General features: G+C 40.8%; 1 protein-coding gene across 7 annotated transcripts in view; it reads left to right on the top strand.

Moving 5' to 3' along the window:
* Positions 1 to 21,298, top strand: part of SEMA6A (semaphorin 6A) — a 131,833-nt gene that overhangs the window by 64,869 nt on the left and 45,666 nt on the right. For all 7 annotated transcript variants that reach the window (XM_073344767.2, XM_073344764.2, XM_073344768.2 and 4 more), the window contains exons 3-10: positions 145 to 262; positions 5,835 to 5,895; positions 9,086 to 9,148; positions 9,985 to 10,086; positions 13,938 to 14,028; positions 17,131 to 17,250; positions 18,412 to 18,500; positions 19,371 to 19,588. In XM_073344767.2, the coding sequence (XP_073200868.1) occupies positions 145 to 262; positions 5,835 to 5,895; positions 9,086 to 9,148; positions 9,985 to 10,086; positions 13,938 to 14,028; positions 17,131 to 17,250; positions 18,412 to 18,500; positions 19,371 to 19,588 (862 nt within the window). The remainder of the gene's footprint in view (positions 1 to 144; positions 263 to 5,834; positions 5,896 to 9,085; positions 9,149 to 9,984; positions 10,087 to 13,937; positions 14,029 to 17,130; positions 17,251 to 18,411; positions 18,501 to 19,370; positions 19,589 to 21,298) is intronic.

Here is a 21,298-nt window from a genome sequence, read left to right as displayed (position 1 = left end):
TGTGGGGAGAGACAGCAAGAGCAGGAACTATAGATACTGGCAGTGGGTTTGGTGATGGGATATTCCATGTTAATATGACTTCATAATGTGAGTGTCTCTCTGTCTTTTTGCTTTCTTTCTCCCAATCCTTTTCCCTTCTCACAGATACAAAACAGTATCCGGTGTTTGTGGGGCACAAGCCAGGACGGAACGCCACACAAAGGCACAGGCTGGACATCCAGCTGATCATGATAATGAACAGAACCCTCTACATTGCTGCTAGGTCTGTAGTGTTTTCCTAATTCCCTTCTTGCTATTCCTAGAAAAAATTGATATTCTGAGTTTATCTCTGCCAGACATGTATTTTAGGATTTTATCACACACATTGGTCTTTATAGTCTGTCTGTGATACATCTTAAAAGCCATATTAGTTTGTCATCTTGGGCTCAATCCGTCAAGGTGCTGAGCAACTTCTGGGGGTGCTGGGCATCTGCAGCCCCCCATTAAAGCCAATGGAAGTTGGAGGATAGAGACAGAATAATAATTTCCTTAAAGGAGTTTGTGATTTTGTTTGCGCACACAATTAATTACGTATTTTGGAGAACAAACACAAATGAGCCACTGGGTGCATAAGTACATATTTGAATAAGAGTAATTAAACTTTAACGTTGCTGTTCTAGGCATATTTTATAGTAAAACAACAAAAAAAAGCAGAAGAAATACGTTTACTGCTTTTCTTTTGATGTACTCCATGAGGTTAATTGAATGTCTTTTCTGCATCTTTTTGCAGATATATTTTTATATACACAAACACATGTATTTATATGAGAAGGCTTATAAGGCCAGCTCCTTAGTAGGTGTAAATTGGCATAGCTCTGGCAGTTTCAGTGGAACTACATTGATTTTTAACAGCTGCAGATCTGGTGCATATTATAAGTAAATACTCATTCTCCCATAAGTTTTTAGCTTTCCAATGCTAACAGGAGGTCAAAACTTATTATTATTACATAAGTGTCACAGAATGCTACCTAAATACCCATGCTGATTGGCACATCAGAAAGAATATATTCGGGGAGCAGATGGGTTAGAGTTATTGATTGATGGATCGATTGATATGCCAAGGAACAGAATTGTTAAGTAAGGAGGTGCCATTTTACACCATAACTGCACTTTCAAGTCGCTTCTCATTATGCCTAGACATTGGAGGAATCTTAAGATTTCATTGCAAAACTCGGTTTCTGACAAACTCTTCATATATAGGCTTGCATTTCTCACATGTCCTGGAGATTTTGAGTCCCCAATTCTCTGCTGGTTTCCTATGCTCTTTCCTTTCCTTTTCACAGCAAGTACTCTCCAAGGCCAGCTGTCCCTAGAAAAGGATGCACAATCTTAGAGCTGTGACAAAATGGGAAGTAGTGTTTTAAGTTAAGAGCATATATTTTCAAAACAAGACCATTTTGTCTTTTTTCCCCCTTACCCTTTCCTCAGACCCTTCCCATACATCATTGTGCTGCTCCTCATGCGTGCTCCAGCCTATTACGAAGTATTGCACGCCATGCTTCTGTAACATTCCCAATTCCTGTCCACAAGGCATTAAAAGATTACTAAGTCTCAAACTCAGATATTCTGCATAACAGCCTGTTGCACTCAGTAAAGGACTAGATAGCCAGGCCAGCCTTTAATTGTCATTAGAGGACAAATCCGGGGAAAGAGTGCCCAGCCCAAATAAATAGATGGTAGTACAGCCCAGGCAGAGGACTAGAATCCTCAGCGTCAGCCTCTATAGCATTGCTATAGCACCTCGTACACTGCCCAAACAGGGGACAGTTTCTACTCTATGTTTTGCAGTGGGTGCAATGGATGTGCTTTATGCTGCCCCATGTAGTATTTTGGGCAACAGGATCCATGTTATGCATGCACCCACTGGCCATGCCTCCCACCGTACAACTTCACCTTCGATTATTCTTCAGAGAAGTGTGGAACTTGGCTCGATGACACAGAGACTGTGCAGAGTCTCTCAGGGAGAATGCTCCACTCTTCACCTTCCCATGAAAACATAGTACCTGTGTGATTATGTGCATGTGGGGGAGCCAGAGGGATGGCAGGATTTACTCCTTAATGTAATTTTTCATGGGGGAATTCCCTTATTTTTTTTTCTTTTTGTGTGTGTTTGTTTTCTTTTTTAAATTGGCAGGTTATTTGCAGTGTGACAATTAGAACTGACAAGCACTAAGGCAAATCTGCTTGGTGGATTAAAATATCCAAACATTATTCGCAGACTAAAATGTTGATGAAAATATTAACTTGTAATCAGCAAGCTACATGCCTCCGCTGCACTCTGATGCTACAGTCTGAAAAAGAATTTGAACTTTTCATGATGGCAAATTACCATTCACAAATCACAGCTCATTTTAAAAAATGAATTAGCTCCTTAATCTGTGTATGTGTAATATATACCATATTTGTGTTTGAGTGTATGTGAATGTGTATAGATAAAATATTATATTATATTCAAATAGAGAAATGCTTTGACATTATTGGGGACAAATGACCTGCAAAAAGAACAGAAAGATGTAATCCATTTTTACTTACACGAGCACAAAAAATCTTCTTAAACTTTTCTTTGCTCCAGTAACTGAAAAACTGTTACGTAGATTATTTTCCTCCTCAGAATATTACTGGAAAAAAATCCCTGCTAGGTTGAGAAGCCTATGTGATAAAAGTTAAAATTCACAAGGTCATTTTTATCTTCAAGTGAGAAACTTTCAAAAATGAGTAATCTTTCCATAATTAGTGTGAGTGAAAGTTTATATCTGTAACACTAATGGGGGCAATAAACTGAGAGACTGAAGCAAATGTGAACACAGTCAAAAGTGTTTATCAAAGAGCTTCATAACAGGATTAATTGAAACTGTATTTAGCATAAATCCCTTAGTATCATATCAGATGCTTCTTTTAAGTTGTTTTGTAGGTGTCTAAATATAGTGATACTAAGTTTACATTTGTACCCAATTATCTGAAAAGCAATCAAAACACATGATTAAACACTGAGGTTTTTGAGAAAATCCAGTGCTCACTGTTAGTTTTGCAGTTAATTTCCTTGGAAAAAAGGACAAACTGATTTCAGCGACAGCTAACAATTTATTACAACATGTCTGGCATAGAACAAAATCTGTTTGTCAGTTGCCTATTTTGTCAAATAAGATATGGGGATGTATATAAGAATTTTGTACTAACTATTATTAAACACTTTTTATGGGTTTGGAAAGATTTCAGTGCAAATTATGAGCTGGATATTAAGCTGATGTAAATTAGCATAGCTTCACTGAAGTTAATGAGACTAGAGTAGTACACCAATTTACATCAGCTGAGCATCTGTCCCAGGGGCATCATTTGCTATGGGACAAGCGGTGCAGTTGCCCATCCAGACCTTAGTTTGCTCCCCTCAGACTTATCCTAGGCCTATATGCTCCAGAATATCTTCCACTTTTTGCCCCTCCCCCAACTTTGCAGAGTACAATACAATCATAAATTATGTTCTATGCTGTCACAACTTTTCCCATCTCTTACCCCCAGCTGAGTTTTTCTGAAATGTTGCCCCTGAGCTGTCCCTCTGGATATGTAACAGAATAGCAGCATTTTCTTCTTCCCTCAGAGGGTACAGGTTTGCACACACCTTTCCTGGAGTTCACTGTGTCATCTCTTCCTGCTGACTTGTTTGGTGGTTGCTTTTGTTCCCATGATCTGTCACCTCCCATATGTATGCACAGAATGGTTCATTGAGCCCCAGCAGTACCAGAGTGCATTTACACATTTCCAGACATTGCACTGACATGGCCAAGGGTCATGCACAGCCAGCAGCATTATTTAAATTCCCTTCCTCCACAAGATTATACCATGGCAACAAAATTCAGTTCTGCTGACTGGAGGTGGGAAAACGGAAGCAGTAGGATTAAGTCAGTTTGTGTTAGAATAATTTAATTAGCAGAGAACTATACACATACCACAGCCAGTAGGCAGTATTGGGGAAGAGAGGGCAAAACAGTCCATTAGTATCTATAGTATCTATAGACAGTTCTTTTAATTTTTGCCAACACTGGGCAACTGTGCATTAGATACAGCATGTGGAAATGGTTTTAGTTATCCTGAAATCAGGTTTCATTGACATAATTCCACAACTTGGTGTCTGAATTCTCCTAGGACACTTTGGCAAGCCAGAAAGTAAGTTGCTTAGTCACTTAAGTCGCTCAGAAGAGCCATGATGTGAGTGATGCTAAGTGACACAAGCCTCTCTCTGAATTTCACCCATTTACTTTTACTGGGTTTTTGTTGTTGCTAGTTTGTCTTTTTAAAAAGAAATCCTCAACACTAAAATGATAATTAATGTAAAGAGCTGTGCCAGAAGGGGGCCAATCAGAACACTTTTTCAGGTGTTGCCAGTGCATAATAATCAGTCAATTTACAATTCAGATTCTTGGTTTCCACCAACTGAAACTTTGAATATGTATATATAAAAAAGGAAGTAACATCACCGTCTATAAAGCTGATATGCTAATATGTAATTTTATTCTGCCACTGACCCTGACCATAGCTCCGCCAGTAAAGACAAGCAAATAATAAGGCATTAAACCCGTCTTGAAAATAAATGACAGTTCTGGTTTGTATTGAAGACTGAGGGAGAAAAAAAACCTCCTCAGTTTGGCATCTTACAAAGCAAACTGCCTCAACTGCAGTGGCAGACAAATTTTTTTTTAAAGCCAGTTTCTATTAACAATGCTGCCTCTTTTCTCCATGTGAGAGAAGTGTTTCTTATTTTCATTTTACAGCAAAGACTGTTTTCTGTCTGCTTTAGTTAGAAGCTAATATTGTTTCCCTCAAACTCGATAAAATGGAGCTAGTCTTGACAGCAGAGGCTTCTAAAATGGAAACAGTCTGTATCCTACTTTCAACAGACTCCTATATAGCCCCCTTTTAAAGCTATGAATCGTTTTCTAGCCACAAGACTTCCCACATTTTTGAAAAAGTCATTGTTATTTCAAGGAAAAATGAGATGTTGGGTGTTTTTCACCCCTCCTGCACAATTTGGTGTGGCTCTTTCAGGTGTTTTGTTTTCTTTTTTAATTCTGTGCCCCAGTCAAAAATGTCTCTGTGCGCCACTCACACAGAAGGGGACTGCTTAAAAATGTCCCCCCACCTGACTTTCTGAGTCTGTTTCCCCTTGTGCAGGGAAGATTGGTAGCTAATTGTAGAGAAAACCAGGTTCTCAGCAAAATAGGAAGGTGAGCACAGGCGAGATGTAAACTTTTTTTGAGGGTGAATTTTAGAGTTTAATTTGGCCATCAGCGTGTGAAGAGAAGAATAATTTCTGGAAACAATTTTGTTGCTGTCAATTTTTTCCTTTCCAGATTGTCAATCAAATCATTACAGCTGAGGTTGGAGGTATAATTTAAAAAAAAAAACGCATTAACCTTTTTTTAACCCTGGCTGACTAAGAATGGCATACTGAAAACCATCCCAGGAAGCTGGTAACGGTTGCCTAAATAGGATTGCAGCTGATATAAAGATGCACAAAAACATCTGCCCACCAGCCCCTAGAGGATGTGGAACTAGCCCCCTTTCTTAAAGCTCATTCATACAAATAAGCTGTTACTGGAAAGAAACTTGAGTTAGTTTTTAGAATTTCTCTTCTTTCTTATTGAAAAGCAAAGCAGTTTATGTACAGTGGTGCATTCTCAGTAGAAGCAGACCAAGCAATCAGTAGTGTTCTCTTGTATAGTGTCTGTTCTTTTTTTTTTATTATATAAAATAAACTGACTAGTGCTTTTGACTTTGCATTGATTTACCTTTGTTTACAGGGACCATATTTATACTGTTGATATGGACACATCACATACAGAAGAAATTTATTTTAGCAAAGTAAGTTGCTTTTTATCATCTTGAAACTAAAGAAACTAGGAAGAACAGAGAATAAATAGGAAATGGGCATTGTTTCAAACAGCTTTCCAGCATTGCTGTAAAAATTGTACTAATCAAGTAAGGTAGAATTGCTAGTCATATATAGGGAAAGCTGGAATAGCAGTCATGACCTCTGTGAATTTCTTATGAGCGATTTAGCTAGCTTGATAAGCAGCTAGTACCGAAATATACTGAGCTCCCTGGAATCCATCAAACATCTATTCATTGATATTATGTAGCTTTTTATAATTGCTATACTATACCAATTAAGAATACTAAAACTCTCATCATAAAAGGAAAAGTCTACTTATATATTTTCATATACATAATTTTTAGTCAGTCAAGCAAGTATGCAGTAAATAAAATCTTATTATAACATCATGCTATAAAGTGTTGTAAGAAAAACCACATTACATTTATGGGAAATTATATCCAAAAAGGGAATAGTTTTTCTTGCATTGATCTCCTCTGTATTGTGTGAATGTTTCTAGACATGACCTCCCACCAGTTTCGTCATACTGATTGGCACATGGCATACCCTATATGCAATATATAGTATTCATAGTTCACCGGGGTGAATTTCACCCCAGGAAAGGAAAAATGGGCATGTTAAATCCATGAATGATGCCATACATGAGCTTATGACATGATACTCATACTAAAATGAGGTCACAGAGCAGCAAAGGAAAGAAAAACTAGCGTTACATCCATGGGCAGTAGATGAACCACGGGCTCGGGATGTTAGCCCCTGATCCGGCCCACCCCTTCTGCCTGAGGCCCCACCTCTCCCCCCCTCCTTCCCCTGCTGAAGCCCAGAGCTCCTGCCAGCGGCCACCAGCCTCCCCTACCAAGCCCGAGCCGCCTGAGTGCCTCCAGCCTTGGGCTGGGCTGGGGCCAAGAGGGAAGGGCAAGAAGGAGGGAACCTCAGGGTGGAGCATGGGCAAGGCCACGTGGGGCTGTTTCAGGAAGCACAGCCTTCCCCAGCCATTATACCCGCTGCTCATGCTTACATCCATGAAAAATGTTTTAGCGAAGGACTGTTTAATAAATGAGCACTAACTCAATTCATTAAATGGAGTTGTTGGCTCGAAGCCATTATTATTGTTATAAGGGTGTTAGTATTTTAAGCTAGGGACTTTTTAATGACATTTTACTATAATTATTCAAATCTAATACACTCAGTCCAAGGCCTAACTCGGGGCGAGCAAACTTTTTGGCCTGAGGGCCGCATCGGGTTTCTGAAATTGTATGGAGGGCCGGTTAGGGGAGGCTGTGCCTCCCCAAACAGCCAGACGTCACCTGGCCCCCACCCCGTATCCGACTCCCCCCCCCCCGCTTCTTGCCCCCTGACGCCCCTCCCCAGACTTCTGCACCATCCAATGCCCCCTGTTCCCTGGCAGCCCCCTGGGGACCCCTGCCCCATCCACCCCCCCACTCTTGGTCCCTGGACCCCCCCTGCCGCCCCATCCAGCCCCCACCTCTCCTTCCTGAATGCCCCCCCCGGGATCCCTGACCCATCCAACCACCCCTTCTCCCTGACTGCCCCCGGACCCTCTGCCCCTAACTGCCCCCCGACCCTAACTTCCCCCCCCGCCCCATGCGACCCCCCTCCTTCCTGACTGTCCCCCTCCCGCGGGACCCCTGCCCCATCCACCCCCCTGGCTCCCTGTCCCCTGACTTCCCCCAGAACCCTCACCCCTGACTGCCCCCCGCCACCCCATCCAACCCCTCCTCTCCTTCCTGACTGCCCCCCTTGAACCTCTGCCCCCATTCAACCCCTCTGTTCCCCACCCTCTGACCACCCTGACCCCTATCCACACCCCTAGCCCCTGACCATCCCCCTCATGAACTCCCCTGCTCCCTACCCCCTTACTGTGCTGCCTGGAACACCGGTGGCTGGCAGCGCGGCTGCACCAGGACAGGCAGCCACACCGTGCAGCACAGAGCACCGGGTCAGGCTGGGCTCTGCAGCCACGCTGCCCAGAGCATTGCGCTGGCGGCGTGGCAAGGTAAGCCTGCGGGGGAGGGGGAACAGCAGGGGAGGGCCGGGGACTAGCCTCCCTTGCCAGGAGCTCAGGGGCCGGGCAGGACGGTCCCACGGGCTGGATGTGGCCCACGGGCCATAGTTTGCCCACCTCTGGTCTAACTGGTGGCCGTATGTGGGGTCGGGAAGAAATTTTCCCCCAGGTCAGCTTGTCCATGATCTTTGGGTTTTTTTGTCTTCCTCTGCAGTGTAAGGTGTGGGTCACCTGCAGAGATCACCCAGGTGTATCACACTTAATTCCCTGCCCTGGCATGGGGCCTAAGGCATTGGTGCACCTCCCATGCCCCCCATTCTCTGCCTCTGGCACATAATAGTCTAGTCTCCTGTGGGCAGTAATACTTTGCTTTAATTTCAGTTGTTGGGTTAGTGTGCAGGTGCTGGGTGGTATTGGTGGCCTGTGATATACAGGTAGTCAGATTAAATGATTTGGTGGTCCCTTCTGGCCTTAAACTCTATGACTCTATAACTCAGCTGCTTGGAAAGTTTAACATTTGCTAACTTCATAACGTGGTGTATCTAGATTCCCATTCATAGAGGAACGAAAATCCAATGTGGGATTTACCTATAACCATTCCAGGGAAACAATGTTAGAAAATAAAACCTTTAGTGCTTTGATAGCTAGAGGATCTCTGAATTTATTAGCTAATATGAAGTGAAAAGAATAGCCTGAATTAGATTTCTTTGCTCATCTGAACTGGACTGTGCCAATGCATATTATTTGGCTTGATAACTAATGAGTTTATAGTCCATTTGCAACAATTTGCTTTGCAAAACAACATCAAATTAAAAGAAATAATGAGAAAAGAAAAGTCTTTTCTTAAAGTGCATATATTTTAAAAAGTTGGCAGATTGCTAAATTCACATTTTTGCAGGCTTTAGAAGGTGAGATGGGTTTTTTGTTTAATGAATAGATAGCAACAGAAAATTAAGTGAATGTTCCACATCACTGATCTTTCATTGTTCTGGTGAATTAATCATGGAGAAAGGGTGCCGAAAGTTTTCAATAAATATATGTTCAGCAGCTAGTCTCCCCTAGGGAACTCTTACTTCTGAAATCAAATGCAACAACCTCTGGGCACTAATTGATTTCTTTCTTGATCCTTGCAGAAACTGACATGGAAATCTAGACAGGCTGATGTAGACACATGCAGAATGAAGGGAAAACATAAGGTAGGCAATTTTCATTTCTCCTGCAGCTGCCACTTTAGTTTAGTTTCTTAACTATTATCTCAGACTGCTCTCTGTGATGTGGAATGGATCATGCCATTCACTTCTTTGCTAGTAATTGCTTTTTCCATCAACTTACTGAAGTCTTTAATTTGCAAAAATAGTTTGCTTTTAATGTGATGAAACATTACGACAGCAGCTGCAGTAACATCATGAAATACTTAGAAGCAGTGGGAATTATGGACACAGTGCTAGGTGTACTGACATTGCTTAATGCGGCCTCCTATAGCTAAACACTGTTGTCCATTCTCCACTGGGAGTTAACTGAAGAGCTCATAAAAAGCCATAATACAAAGTGTGTGTTTGTAGATGCAGAAGAACTGATCCTGATCTCACCCCAATTTTACACTAGTGCAAACACTGACTAACATTAGTCAGCTCACAATCAGGCCCAGAGTTTCTGGACCTGATTTCCATCAGTTTTACTTTAGTGCACTGCACTGAATTAATTAATGTTACTGTTGTCTTACAGCAATATATCGGAAAGGTCCTCAGTCTTGATTAAAGCAACAAAATTCAAACAAAATTCATGAACAATAATGAAATCTGAACTGTAAATAAAATGTCCTCAGTTCCTAGCAACTATGATGAAACAAATAGAATGAAAAGTCATTGTCTTGTTCACTATCAGTCAAAAAATTGTGAAACTAAAGCCCAGAATGTCACAGTGGCTACTAGCCAGCTTCATTTTAGCCCTGACAATGAAAGATCATGGCACAAGAATAAAGCCAAACATTTGTAATATATTGGGTAAAATACTTTTTATTATTTTTCTTCAGGATGAGTGTCATAATTTTATTAAAGTCCTCCTGAAACGAAATGATGATACCTTATTTATCTGTGGAACAAATGCCTTCAACCCTTCTTGCAGGAATTATAAGGTAGGTGTTGTGTTTAGGAGATTGCAGCTGTGCTCTGAGAAATTTAGCAATTTATTTTGACTGTGTAGTTGGCAGCACAAAATGTATCATTCAGCATTACAGAGTTTATCTTCACTTGTTTGACTTCTTCAGCATTTTACATGTGGAATCTTGATTGGGTTTCTATGATTTGCCTGGATTGACATAGACACCTCTTTGCAACCCCTACACGTAAAAGTATATTGCTACTTGAGCTTATCCTTCACAGTTGTCTTGAACAATAACTTACAGCTCACTGAAAAAATATGGGCTAGTCCCTTGAACTTTCTTAAGTAAAAAGTTTACTATGCATCTCAAAGTACAGGCCTGATGCTGAGGATTTCTTATCCATAAAACATTTTGAATCTGTCTGTTGTGTTGTGCCCAATCCCAAAGATACTTGCCTAGACACTTACAGGCTTAGTATAGTGGAAACTGCATTTTTTGCTGTACTGGTATTTGGGGACCCAATTAGTAGGGAACCTGTGCAGGATTCTACACGCTCCTTCATTCTGTGAAAGTGATTTCAGTAGCAGACTGCTACAGGGAAATGCAGAGGGGGAAAAGAAATGGGGCATTTACAAGGTCAAAACATCATATAGAGATTAGGAGCAGGCTGCACTAAATAGCTACCCATCAGCCCTGCTAATAAAACACATGTTGGAGCTGAAGATTCCTTCCCTCAGCCCAATTCTGTGCCAGTGTTTCTGCATGCATGCAAAGCCATTTATTCAACCTTTGTCCACTGTCTGAGGAGTAGGGTTATAGGCCCTGATCCAGACCCTACTGAAATCAATAGGAGTTTTTCCAGTTTCTTTAATGGGAGTTAGATCAGGGCCTTAGTATTCAGCCTAAGAGCAGTGCACTCTTTTAGAATCTGCCTTTGTCACAAGGTGCATTTCTAACCTTTCTTTGGAGAGGAAGAGGATTCAGTTACTACTGATAAAAAGCCTACTCTTGCTCATTTAGTTGTCAATGGCAAACCTCCCATTACTTCAAGGTACAGGATCAGGTCCAGAATTATTGTAAGAAGTGTCCTGAAAACAAACTGAAGATCTCAACTGTCAGGAAAGCAACTACAGCAGTGATACACAATATTACCCTACTTCTCACCATCCTTCCTCTGCCATGCTGGTTTAGCACCTTCAGTGGCTTTAGCCTGGAAGGTACATCAACACATGGTGCAGAGCAACAGCACAGTCTTCTCTATAGCTCTGTGAAAGAAATTTCTCCTTCAGAGACAAGCTCATTTCCAGTTAATTATATAGTGCAGCTACCTGATATAAGGAGTACTGAAATTAGAACAATGGGTCTAGTAAAAAAAAAGTCTCTTTTTTTCCCTTCCCTTATCCCTAACCTCCCATCCACATCATATAGCCAGGTTTCCTGTTTCCAGTCCTGAGTTTAGTTTTCTGTTTGTCATTGCTTAGCGCTCAGTACAATTAATGTTTCTAACAAATTCTTAGGAGTCCCTTTGCTGGAAAGCTATATTTTAATACAGATTTTCTTGGCATCCTAATGTGAGGATCCTTTCTGCAGATGTTTCATTCCCCATGATATATGGCCCATGCTGATTCCCTCAGCTGTTGCTATGCTCTGAGAGCCTGCATGGTGATGTCTCTTGGGGCCTATAGAAGGTCACTCTGACACCTGCACTGACTTTCCCTGACTGTATTTCAGGGATTACAGATGGCACCAGGGCACTTGAGACATGCAAAGTGGAAGATAAGGCCATCCCACAGCACTGTAAAGTGAAAATACAGATGACCCTGGAATGTTGTGCTCCTTGCAGAGGGAAGGAGCTCTGGAGCATAGCTCATTTCCTTTCACCATTACTTTAAATGCTTTCCCATCCTAGAGTAAACACAACTGATTCCCTTCAGAAGGTCTTAACAGAAAAGATACATGACAGAAAACAAATGATGACAAATCATCCACTGAATGAGTTAGGTTTCATAACATATGAGCTTAAAGTTGATTGGGGTAGCCTGATGGTGCTAGATGGATTATTTTTCATGGTCTATGATTCAGAACTCTGCATTTGATTTATACAGTATGTACTGTTGAAGTGATTTAAACATGTTAGAAGGATTTTACCCCTACATACAAGTTATTGATATAACCTGATCCTTTTTAATGGTTAATAATAATTGTATTGATTGCCAATTAATACTAATGAATGCGCTGGCGGGGGGAGGTAATAGTGTTCACGTCCCAGAATCAGGCTCCACAGAATTAAAACTGACAAGTTCAATATCTTGTAGGGAACCTCAGGGTGAATGGCAAAGACACACACTGAGGATAAAGCAAAGCCTTAGCTAGCTTTATTAAAACAATCAGTAAAGACAAAAAAGCTCCAAACCACATAAACAAATAGCTGTAATACAGTATTAGGGATATCTTTGGTGTCATTTCCTACATATGCTCACATTCTTTACTCAACCCTTCCTTGGGGTTCTGGGGGTGAGAGACAAAGGACTAGCCCTGTCCTTGGCATGCCAATTGAGTCTGATGGTCCAGAACCTCAACACCCAAAGGTCAGTGGTAGATAACAATGAAGAGCTAAAGGATGGAAATCTAGCCCCCACTACATGGTGGCTTAGCCTGTTATAGGACCTGGGTACGACACAGATATTTACTCTGATGCTCAGCCTTCCATGTCCAAATCCTCATCCTCATAATACTGGGGTGCATTTATCCTATAGGTTAACATATTAATGCCATTTACCTCTTTATCATATACATCACCTGTTGCTCAAGCAAGTTGTTGGTTAGACATCTGCCAACAATTGTATCCTAAAATATCCAGGTCCAGTATCAGTTCAGTGTTCCTGCAGTTGCCTGGTATTATGTACCAACTCCCTCTCTTGAGCAAGCTATTCCCCAGAATCTAGGGTAACTATCAGGCCATTTTATGTATGCTAAGGGTCATAGGCCTATTTTACTTATTCTAACTTACTTATGCCAATGTCTTACAGAATACAGGCCTGTAGGTTCCTTGCATTACTGAAAAGTAAAATAAAAGGCTAAGCTAGCTCTGTGGGCTACACTGCTGAGTAATCTTACCAGCTGTAATATATGAGTCTTAAACATGTGGGATCTGCACCTTTCCCTGTAGTTTACTAAAACCCCTTGAACTTCTGCATAAGGTTGAACTGGTTATTTGTATAATTACCTGTACCTGGTGGTGAATTAATTTCCCAGGGGTTACACTTAAGCCTAAGATTTTAGAACTACCACACAGATTAATTCTTGCTTGATGGTAAGAGGGTTGCTATATGACACAGGCTCAATGTATGCAGGAACACCTGGAGAGTGGTCCTTCCAACATGCAAATCAGAAAAGAGAATAGCACAGTTTTGACTACCCCAGATTGTGCACCAGTTTAAGAAGGGGAAAAATGCACACATACAAAATTACCTTCTGCTTTTCTTCTCACTTGTATGGGTTGCAGCCTATTGCTCTGGATAATAGCACTTCTGTTGCATCATTTTGAGGATAACATTTGAATATTTTCCAGAACCACAGACCACATAGCCCATTACAGTTCAACAGGAAACACATGTACAGAGAAATTATCAGCTGAAGACTTTTGTAAAATGTAGTGGGGATAAGAACGAGAAGCTTTAAAGGATGTCTGACTTACTGGATACTCTTTCATAGATTGATTTTATGTAATGCTATAATGTTGCACTGTTCTTAACTCACAGCCCGAACCACTGCTATAAAAAGGAACTTCTTCCCTGCCCTGAAATGTATAGTGTCATAGGTTTTGTCCTGGGTAATAAGTTTCATTTTTTATTCTGAAGAGATTCCATTGTTTTTTTTTTCAGATGGAGACGCTGGAGTTCCTAGGAGATGAGTTCAGTGGCATGGCCAGGTGCCCTTATGATGCAAAACATGCCAATGTTGCACTGTTCGCAGGTAAATAAGGAAAAGTGAAATAACGCATTCCTTCCCTTTTTCCAGGTCCTGCTTGCCTCCCACACAAAATGACACTTTTAGAATGTGAGAGACAAGATGGGTGAGGTAATATCTTTTATTGGACAAACCTCTATTAGTGAGAGAGACAATCTTTCGAGCTTACACAGAGCTCTTCTTCAGGTCTCATTTAAAATGTGGCACAGTAAGTGAATAATGACTTCAAATAGGGGCCACACAGAATCATTAGTGCAGAAAACTTCACAAGCTGCTATATTAATGTCGGTACCGTAATCAACATTGTCTAAAGCCTCAGTTTCCTGATTCATGTTTACTGGGTTCATGGTAAAAGAAGGGAGATAATATAATGCCAGATCAGTGTGAGACAGAAATACTGACCCTATTCTGCTTCTGTGAAAGCCAAGGACAAAACTCATAATGACTTTAGAGGGAGCAGGCTATGGTCCTATATTTGGTTAAAACTAAGGTACCCTTCATAATGAAGGTCAGTTCAGAGATGTTTAAAAATATCTGTGAGTGCACTCCTCTCTGCATCAACAAGAAAAGCAGAAGTGCTGGGTTTTTGTTTTTTTTAACTAGAAACATCTTGACAGATCATTCCCAGCTGTGGCAGAGGAAGGAGAGAAATCTCGTTTTAATGATGATTTATGCTGCATGTAACAGAATACAGTTAACTATTGTTTGTCACAGTAATTTAAAAAGCGAGTGCATATTAATGGTTTTAATTTGGGCCATTCGTTATAAAATGATATTTTGGTACCTTTTATAGATTTCTAATTATATTGTTTCATTTTTGCACTTCTGTTACTTTGAATTCTGGTGACCACATCTCAGGTTTGGCTGTAACGTAGATGGTAAAGTGTGTTGGCAATCTAGGATAACATTACTGCTGTTTTTTGAGCAGGTATCTTGCTATTACATAGAAAATAATGACTAGCTATTTCTTAGAAAACATGTTAGAAATTCACTTGAGAGTGTAGAAGTTCATAAACAGATCAGCGCTATTAAGTGGAGATCATTGCTGTAACCAAAAAGACATAGTACCACCTACAGTGTCTGAACAGACATGCTGTCTTTTACAAAGGAGAGATTCTCTAGCAGGATGCAGCATGCCCTCACTCAGCATAGTATAAATTAATGGTGCCATCTAATTTAAAAGTACCAATGAATTGTTCATTACTTATAGTAAGGACAAAACTAGAGAGATTTTTCTGGATGTTGGGGAGTGACCTTCTTTTTACTGACTTCTCTTTTTTAATCCAAAATAAGTTAAATGCTTCCAGAGGAAGAGGGTTTTAAAGAAACAGCCTCCACTAATATAAGTGTATTATATAAGCAGCTGCTGTATATTAGGCACCATTCCCATGCCATAGGCATGATCACACATTCTTACAGATCACGCATTCTTACAGTACACTCATTTTAGATATGTTCCTAGGAGCAAGATACAGTGCAAGTTATCACAAATTAGTCAGTTGAATAATGAGGTTCTGTGTATCAGGACTATTACCTTTCAGTATAAGAGGTAAAGTTTGTCAAATAAATTGTTACAGAATGGATCAAGTAAATTCGCCCAGCTTTAGTAAAAGCATTCTGTGTTTGATAGGTTATAAAGTCTGATCCCCTGGGAAAAGCTTTTGTAGTAGCCACAGTTTAGGGAGCTAGCCCAGCTGACTTTGATCTGTAGGATGCTCTTATGTGTATATGACTCTTCTTGCAGCTATTGTAGTTAGTGTGTGTAAAGTGTGATTGGTCACAAGACCTACTGGGATGTGGCAGGAAGGAGAGTGATTATATTAATGTTGAGCTCTGACACCCACAGATGAAAAGTTCAGCCTTTTTATTGGTTTTACTGTCTTCTTTTAAAACACTTACTTATTTTCGCCTAAGAAAGTAGACCTATTTTTAAACAGCCAAAATCTGATAGGGGTTGCGTGGTGCAGAAGTAAGATTACTGCCCTGGTAATGAAAAGATTTGATCTGTTTTTTAAACCTTGAAGGGAAATGAAATGCTGTCTGCTGTTAGCTAAAAATAAGCAGAGGTGTAGGCCAAAAGGGTTCAGAAACCTCTGAACAAGAGGGCACCCACTTTATCATATATCCAGCATCGATAAGTTCCAACCTAATACCCATTATAGCTCCCAATGAGGTGGTTGCAGCCCATACCCACTTCATTTAGACACAACTGAGATTTGAGTTACTGGATCTGCATAATGTTCTATTGTTTGTGTTACTGTGAATTATCATGGGTGAAAGACATTTCTTATAACATAAAATAGCCCTATGGTACAATGACCAGATTTTGCAATTGCTATCAAATTAAACTTTGTCAGTGCTTTCCTTTAACTTGTGATGTTTTGCCTCACTCTCTTGTCCTTGCTGTGCCTTGTTTACAGCACATTCTTAACTTTCCTCCTCTAATGCTCTTTAAGAGGTAAAGGTGCCTAAGCATAGATTAGATATCCAAAAGGATAGGGAACCTTCATCAGTCTCTTCACAGTTATATATTTGCTTTGCCATCCCAAACACTGATGATTTTTGTACTAGAGCTCTTAAAGGAGGGGAGCTTTTTGCACATTAAAGACCAAAAAGGAAGAAATACTAAGTGTCAATTAGCTAACACAACAAAATCAAGGAACAATGCTCTCCAGAAGTACATAGTTTGACAAACTTGTTTAAAAGCCAGCAGTTCTATTGGTCTCCCTCATATCCATTTATTTTGCTGGGTTCTGTGGATAACAACCCCATCTTTTCCAGCCATTGTTCCAGTGACATTAGATTACCTGTGGTGTTGTGGTAGTGGTGTCCACAATGAAGCCGGGCATTCTAGTCCCAATTTATCTAATATAGTAAAACAGAGGACATTTTCTAGGAATGCCCTTTTTCCAGTGCATCTGTCTGAAATTGCCATTTCATTTTTAAAATGAGGAACATTTCAGTTTGCCTGTGACTCCAGTTACCCGCTCAGAATTTTCATTCCAAAGAGATTGAGATGATTTCATTTGTCCCATCTCATTTGATTGATGAAGGAAAATAATTACATTATTTCTCCTCCCTCCCATTTTTTCTTTCCCACTCCCCAAGAGGGAAAGCTGTATTCTGCCACAGTGACTGACTTCCTTGCAATTGACGCAGTCATTTACCGGAGCCTTGGAGACAGCCCAACCCTGCGGACAGTCAAACATGACTCAAAATGGTTAAAAGGTGAGTACACAAACGAAAAAAAAGGGAGCTGCATCTCTGATGAGAGTCTTGGATTGCTAAGAGACCTCGCTGCAGTTTCATTTCAGCAATGCTTTCTGTCAGAGAGAAGAAACTAAATTACATCTTTTACCTACACTAATTTACTTACCTTCCTTCCCCTTCTTCCCTCCCCTCCTCCTTCCCACTCCCCGTTACTGGATGCTGAAAGAAACTTCAAGTACCACCACAGTCAAATACATTACATCCAACTTTCCAAGCCTGAATCTTTCTATTGTGTAAAAAAGATGTAATTTTCAGGATTGGGATAGGAGACAAATGTTCTTGGGCTGTGCCTGAAACAACTCCTTTCCTAGGAGTGTGGTAGGTAACAATCAGGGTTTTATGTGATACAGAGAATTTGTTCTGCAACATTATGATTCATCAATATAAATAAAATTCTGGGGATATTACACAAAGCCTTCAATTTGTAGTTTGTAGGTGCTGTATTGCTTTGCTGCTGAATTAGGCAATTTCTAAATACCTGCGTTGTTAAGAAAGTTACTGCTTACCCTCATAAATGCATCATGAATGGCAGTGAGACAGTGAGCCAAGCTCAGGTATAAGGGCTTGGCTTGTATGCAAAAATGCTGAAACATAATGGGGTTGAGGGAAGAAACCATTAGCCCAGTGTGTGTGTGTGTGTTAATACCAGGTACCCATGGAGCTAGTCTATATATGCTACTGTCATCGCTAAGTCTAGGGAACAGCAAATTGCATGGTTTGCTATTCTCTCCATGCGTGAGGTTTTGGCCATAAGGATCTACCCTTGTACCAGCTACCAATGCCCATATTTGAAAGTGTCACTATCTTCACCTTTCCTAATTCTCCTGCAGAAATCCACAGTGGGGATCATTTCAGTGGCATGCATGCAAGTGTGTAATTTCCTTGCATTGGTTCTCCACAGCGTTGCCTTCAGCCACTGCAGCCATCCAACATGCATTGTTTCCCATCTGATAAGCCATGGTCTGGGTGAAAGGGCTGAAAATTAAGCTCCGCCCTCCCCTCCAAAAAAATTTGTCTCTTTGGGTATGCAATGATATGTTTTGCTCTTATCTGGCCCTTTGATTCATTTTTATTTTATATATGGTGTACACATAGACAGAATGTGTTGTCTGTTTACAGAGCCATACTTTGTCCAGGCAGTAGATTATGGTGACTACATCTACTTCTTCTTTCGGGAAATAGCAGTGGAGTACAACAGTATGGGAAAGGTAAGAGAATTGCCTTGGATTCTTTTGTAATATTCAGAAAAAACTGCTCTCAGACCAGTGCTATTAGGAATGACCTTGAAATGAGAACCATAAATCACAATGACAAGGTCATTGTTTTGAGAGGATCCTGCTGCTCGAGCCAAAAGGTTGGTTGCAGTGAAACATTGCACTGTCTGGATAGACAACGTGATGGTGGCAATATATACTGGAAGCTCTTTTATTTTCCTAACTCTGCAAAGTAAATGACAAATTCATTGTATCAGGTAATAGTTAAAATTTTTACTTGAAAGAGGCAGCTGTACTTAGGAGATGAGAGTCAGGAGCACAAAGTAAACAAGGCAGGAATTTTGTTCTTTGCCTTATTGTAAAGAACAATTGAACACTTTCTGATTAACATTTTTTGATATTTCCACAATAGACTTCCTACTAAGCAGATAGAAAAGCTGACCAGGGTCACAAAGGTGCAGGGTATGAATACAAGCCCAGCGAGGTTTGCATAGTTTTGAATACTGAAGATACAAAACCCAGAGGCTGGCAGCGTGGGTTGCAGGGATTGTGCATATAAAGTGCTTTTGTTTGGGGAAATAGAAAGCTAAGCAGTCTGTATGGAAATGAGGTTATATGTGCTGAGAACTGATCTCCTGGAGGATTTATGGCTGGGTATTAAATGCCACAGCCTTATCTTTTATAGCACACTCTTCCAAAGCTGAATTTTCCTCTGTTTGTTATTTATCACAGATTATGGAAACATGGGATTAAATTAAGCACCTCGCTGTGTCATTTTTATTATTTTTTTAAGGCAGACTTCCAATAAAGTTTCTCTGATCAAAGAAATATTTCATTTTCTCTATTTTCTTTCCTTTGCTGCAGGTAGTTTTCCCAAGAGTGGCTCAGGTTTGCAAGAATGACATGGGAGGATCTCAGAGAGTTCTGGAAAAACAGTGGACTTCCTTTCTCAAGGCTCGCCTGAACTGCTCAGTTCCTGGCGATTCACACTTCTACTTTAACATACTGCAGGCAGTTACGGATGTTATCCATATCAATGGCCATAATATTGTCTTGGCAACCTTCTCCACCCCTTATAACAGGTAACCCCAATGCAGCAGTCTTTTGGCTTGTGCTTAATATGTACCATGTGTTTTGCCTTTTCATTGCAGTTTCTACTTACACTTTAAAACTACAAGAAGCAGTAGCTATTAAAATATAATTTTTATTTAGCATGCACATATGGGCACTCATTTTTCCAATTTTAAATACATTAGTACTGTTTATTACATTATATGATGCTTGAGATAAGTTTTAAATCATGTGCTACATGGGCACATACATTAAGCTCATTGTCCTTTATGCTGGAATAATTTTACATAGGGGACAGGAAACTCTGCAATGTCCAACTAGCAGAGTTTCCTACTCGTTCTTCTATTGGCAGAGTGTGGTTTGCCCCTCCCAGATCCCTAGAAGAAGCCCTGGGTTCTTCAAGATCCATATAGATGTCCCTTGCCTCCACCCTGCCACCATACCCCACAAACTCCTGCTAGCCCCTGGCAGTCTGTCTTCTGGAACAGCTGTTCTCTTAAGGTCTCCACCTGGCCATCCATACACTCACAGAAAAGGGCTCCAAAGTGTGGACAGGATAGTAGTGGAAGTTAACAGAGCCTCATCTTGTGTTAATTGCTGTAGCTCTCACCATGAGTTTGTAGGGGAGAAACTGGAAAACTCCAGATCCAGCTTGCCACCTTCCTGTCCCTTCTAAGCCAATGGAGCTGTAACCACATGATGCTCCGTTAAAGGGGATTCTGAGAGGAAAGCATCGGGCATGCCAAGTGAGAGGAACTCTCCCATTTCATGGGTGCAGGATCGCCTCTGTGCATAGACATGTCTTCCTGTGTGTTTGTACAGAACCTAGCACAATAGAGGCCTGTGCTTGGTAATGGCACTGTCACAACACAAACAATAAATAATAACGGGACCGTTGTTCTAACACCTGCATTTTATAGCTCAGCATATAAAGGCTTTCCATGGCATCTGTTTAGAATTTGCTACCAGCGTATATTATAACATGCTGCTCGGTGAGTTATTAAAACATGTAACTGCATCTAATTACTGAGGTCTCAGGAAAAGTTAAAAAATGTTCTAATTAAAGAAAAATTCCTGCAGGGCCCCAGAGGATCTGTTTCTTTTTCCCTGTTCTATATGACAGGAGACACTGGGGCTGCAACATTAACTTTATTGCTGGAGTTTATCTGCTCTTGCCGTACATTTCCCACCTAGAGTAAAAGGGTGACCCCTCTTAGGTCAATGACAAAACTCCCACTGATTTCAAATGGGAGCAAGATCAGGCCTCCAGTGTATAATTACTACTTCTGACAACAAAATTAGAGTAGCTGCTGTGGAATGACATGACTTCAAATAAAAACTAAGCAACAGAAGCAGGTGATTTTGTTTCCATGCAAATCAACTAAATAAAATAATAATAAAAAATCAAAAGCGTGCACCAGTAAGTGGGCTGTATCATCAGAATTGTCTCTAAACTGAAAGTTTTCCAGTGTTTTCCATGTTGTGCTGTTAGTAATCATTAAGGTATCTACTACTGCAACCGTCAGCCCTGAAACTCACTTCCTCGCAGCCGAAGAACAGAGCCCTGCCACCCTGCAGAGCAGACGCCCCTAGCCCAGGGGTAGGCAAACTTTTTGGCCCGAGGGCCACATCGGGGTTGTGAAACTGTATGGAAGGTCAGGTTGTGCCTCCCCAAACACCCTGGCCCCCACCCCCTTTCGACCCCCTTGCACTTCCCGACC

This window comes from Lepidochelys kempii, chromosome 5, assembly GCF_965140285.1.
Source record: "Lepidochelys kempii isolate rLepKem1 chromosome 5, rLepKem1.hap1, whole genome shotgun sequence".
NCBI lineage: Eukaryota > Metazoa > Chordata > Testudines > Cheloniidae > Lepidochelys > Lepidochelys kempii.
This window is presented reverse-complemented; position numbering and strand designations above follow the sequence as displayed.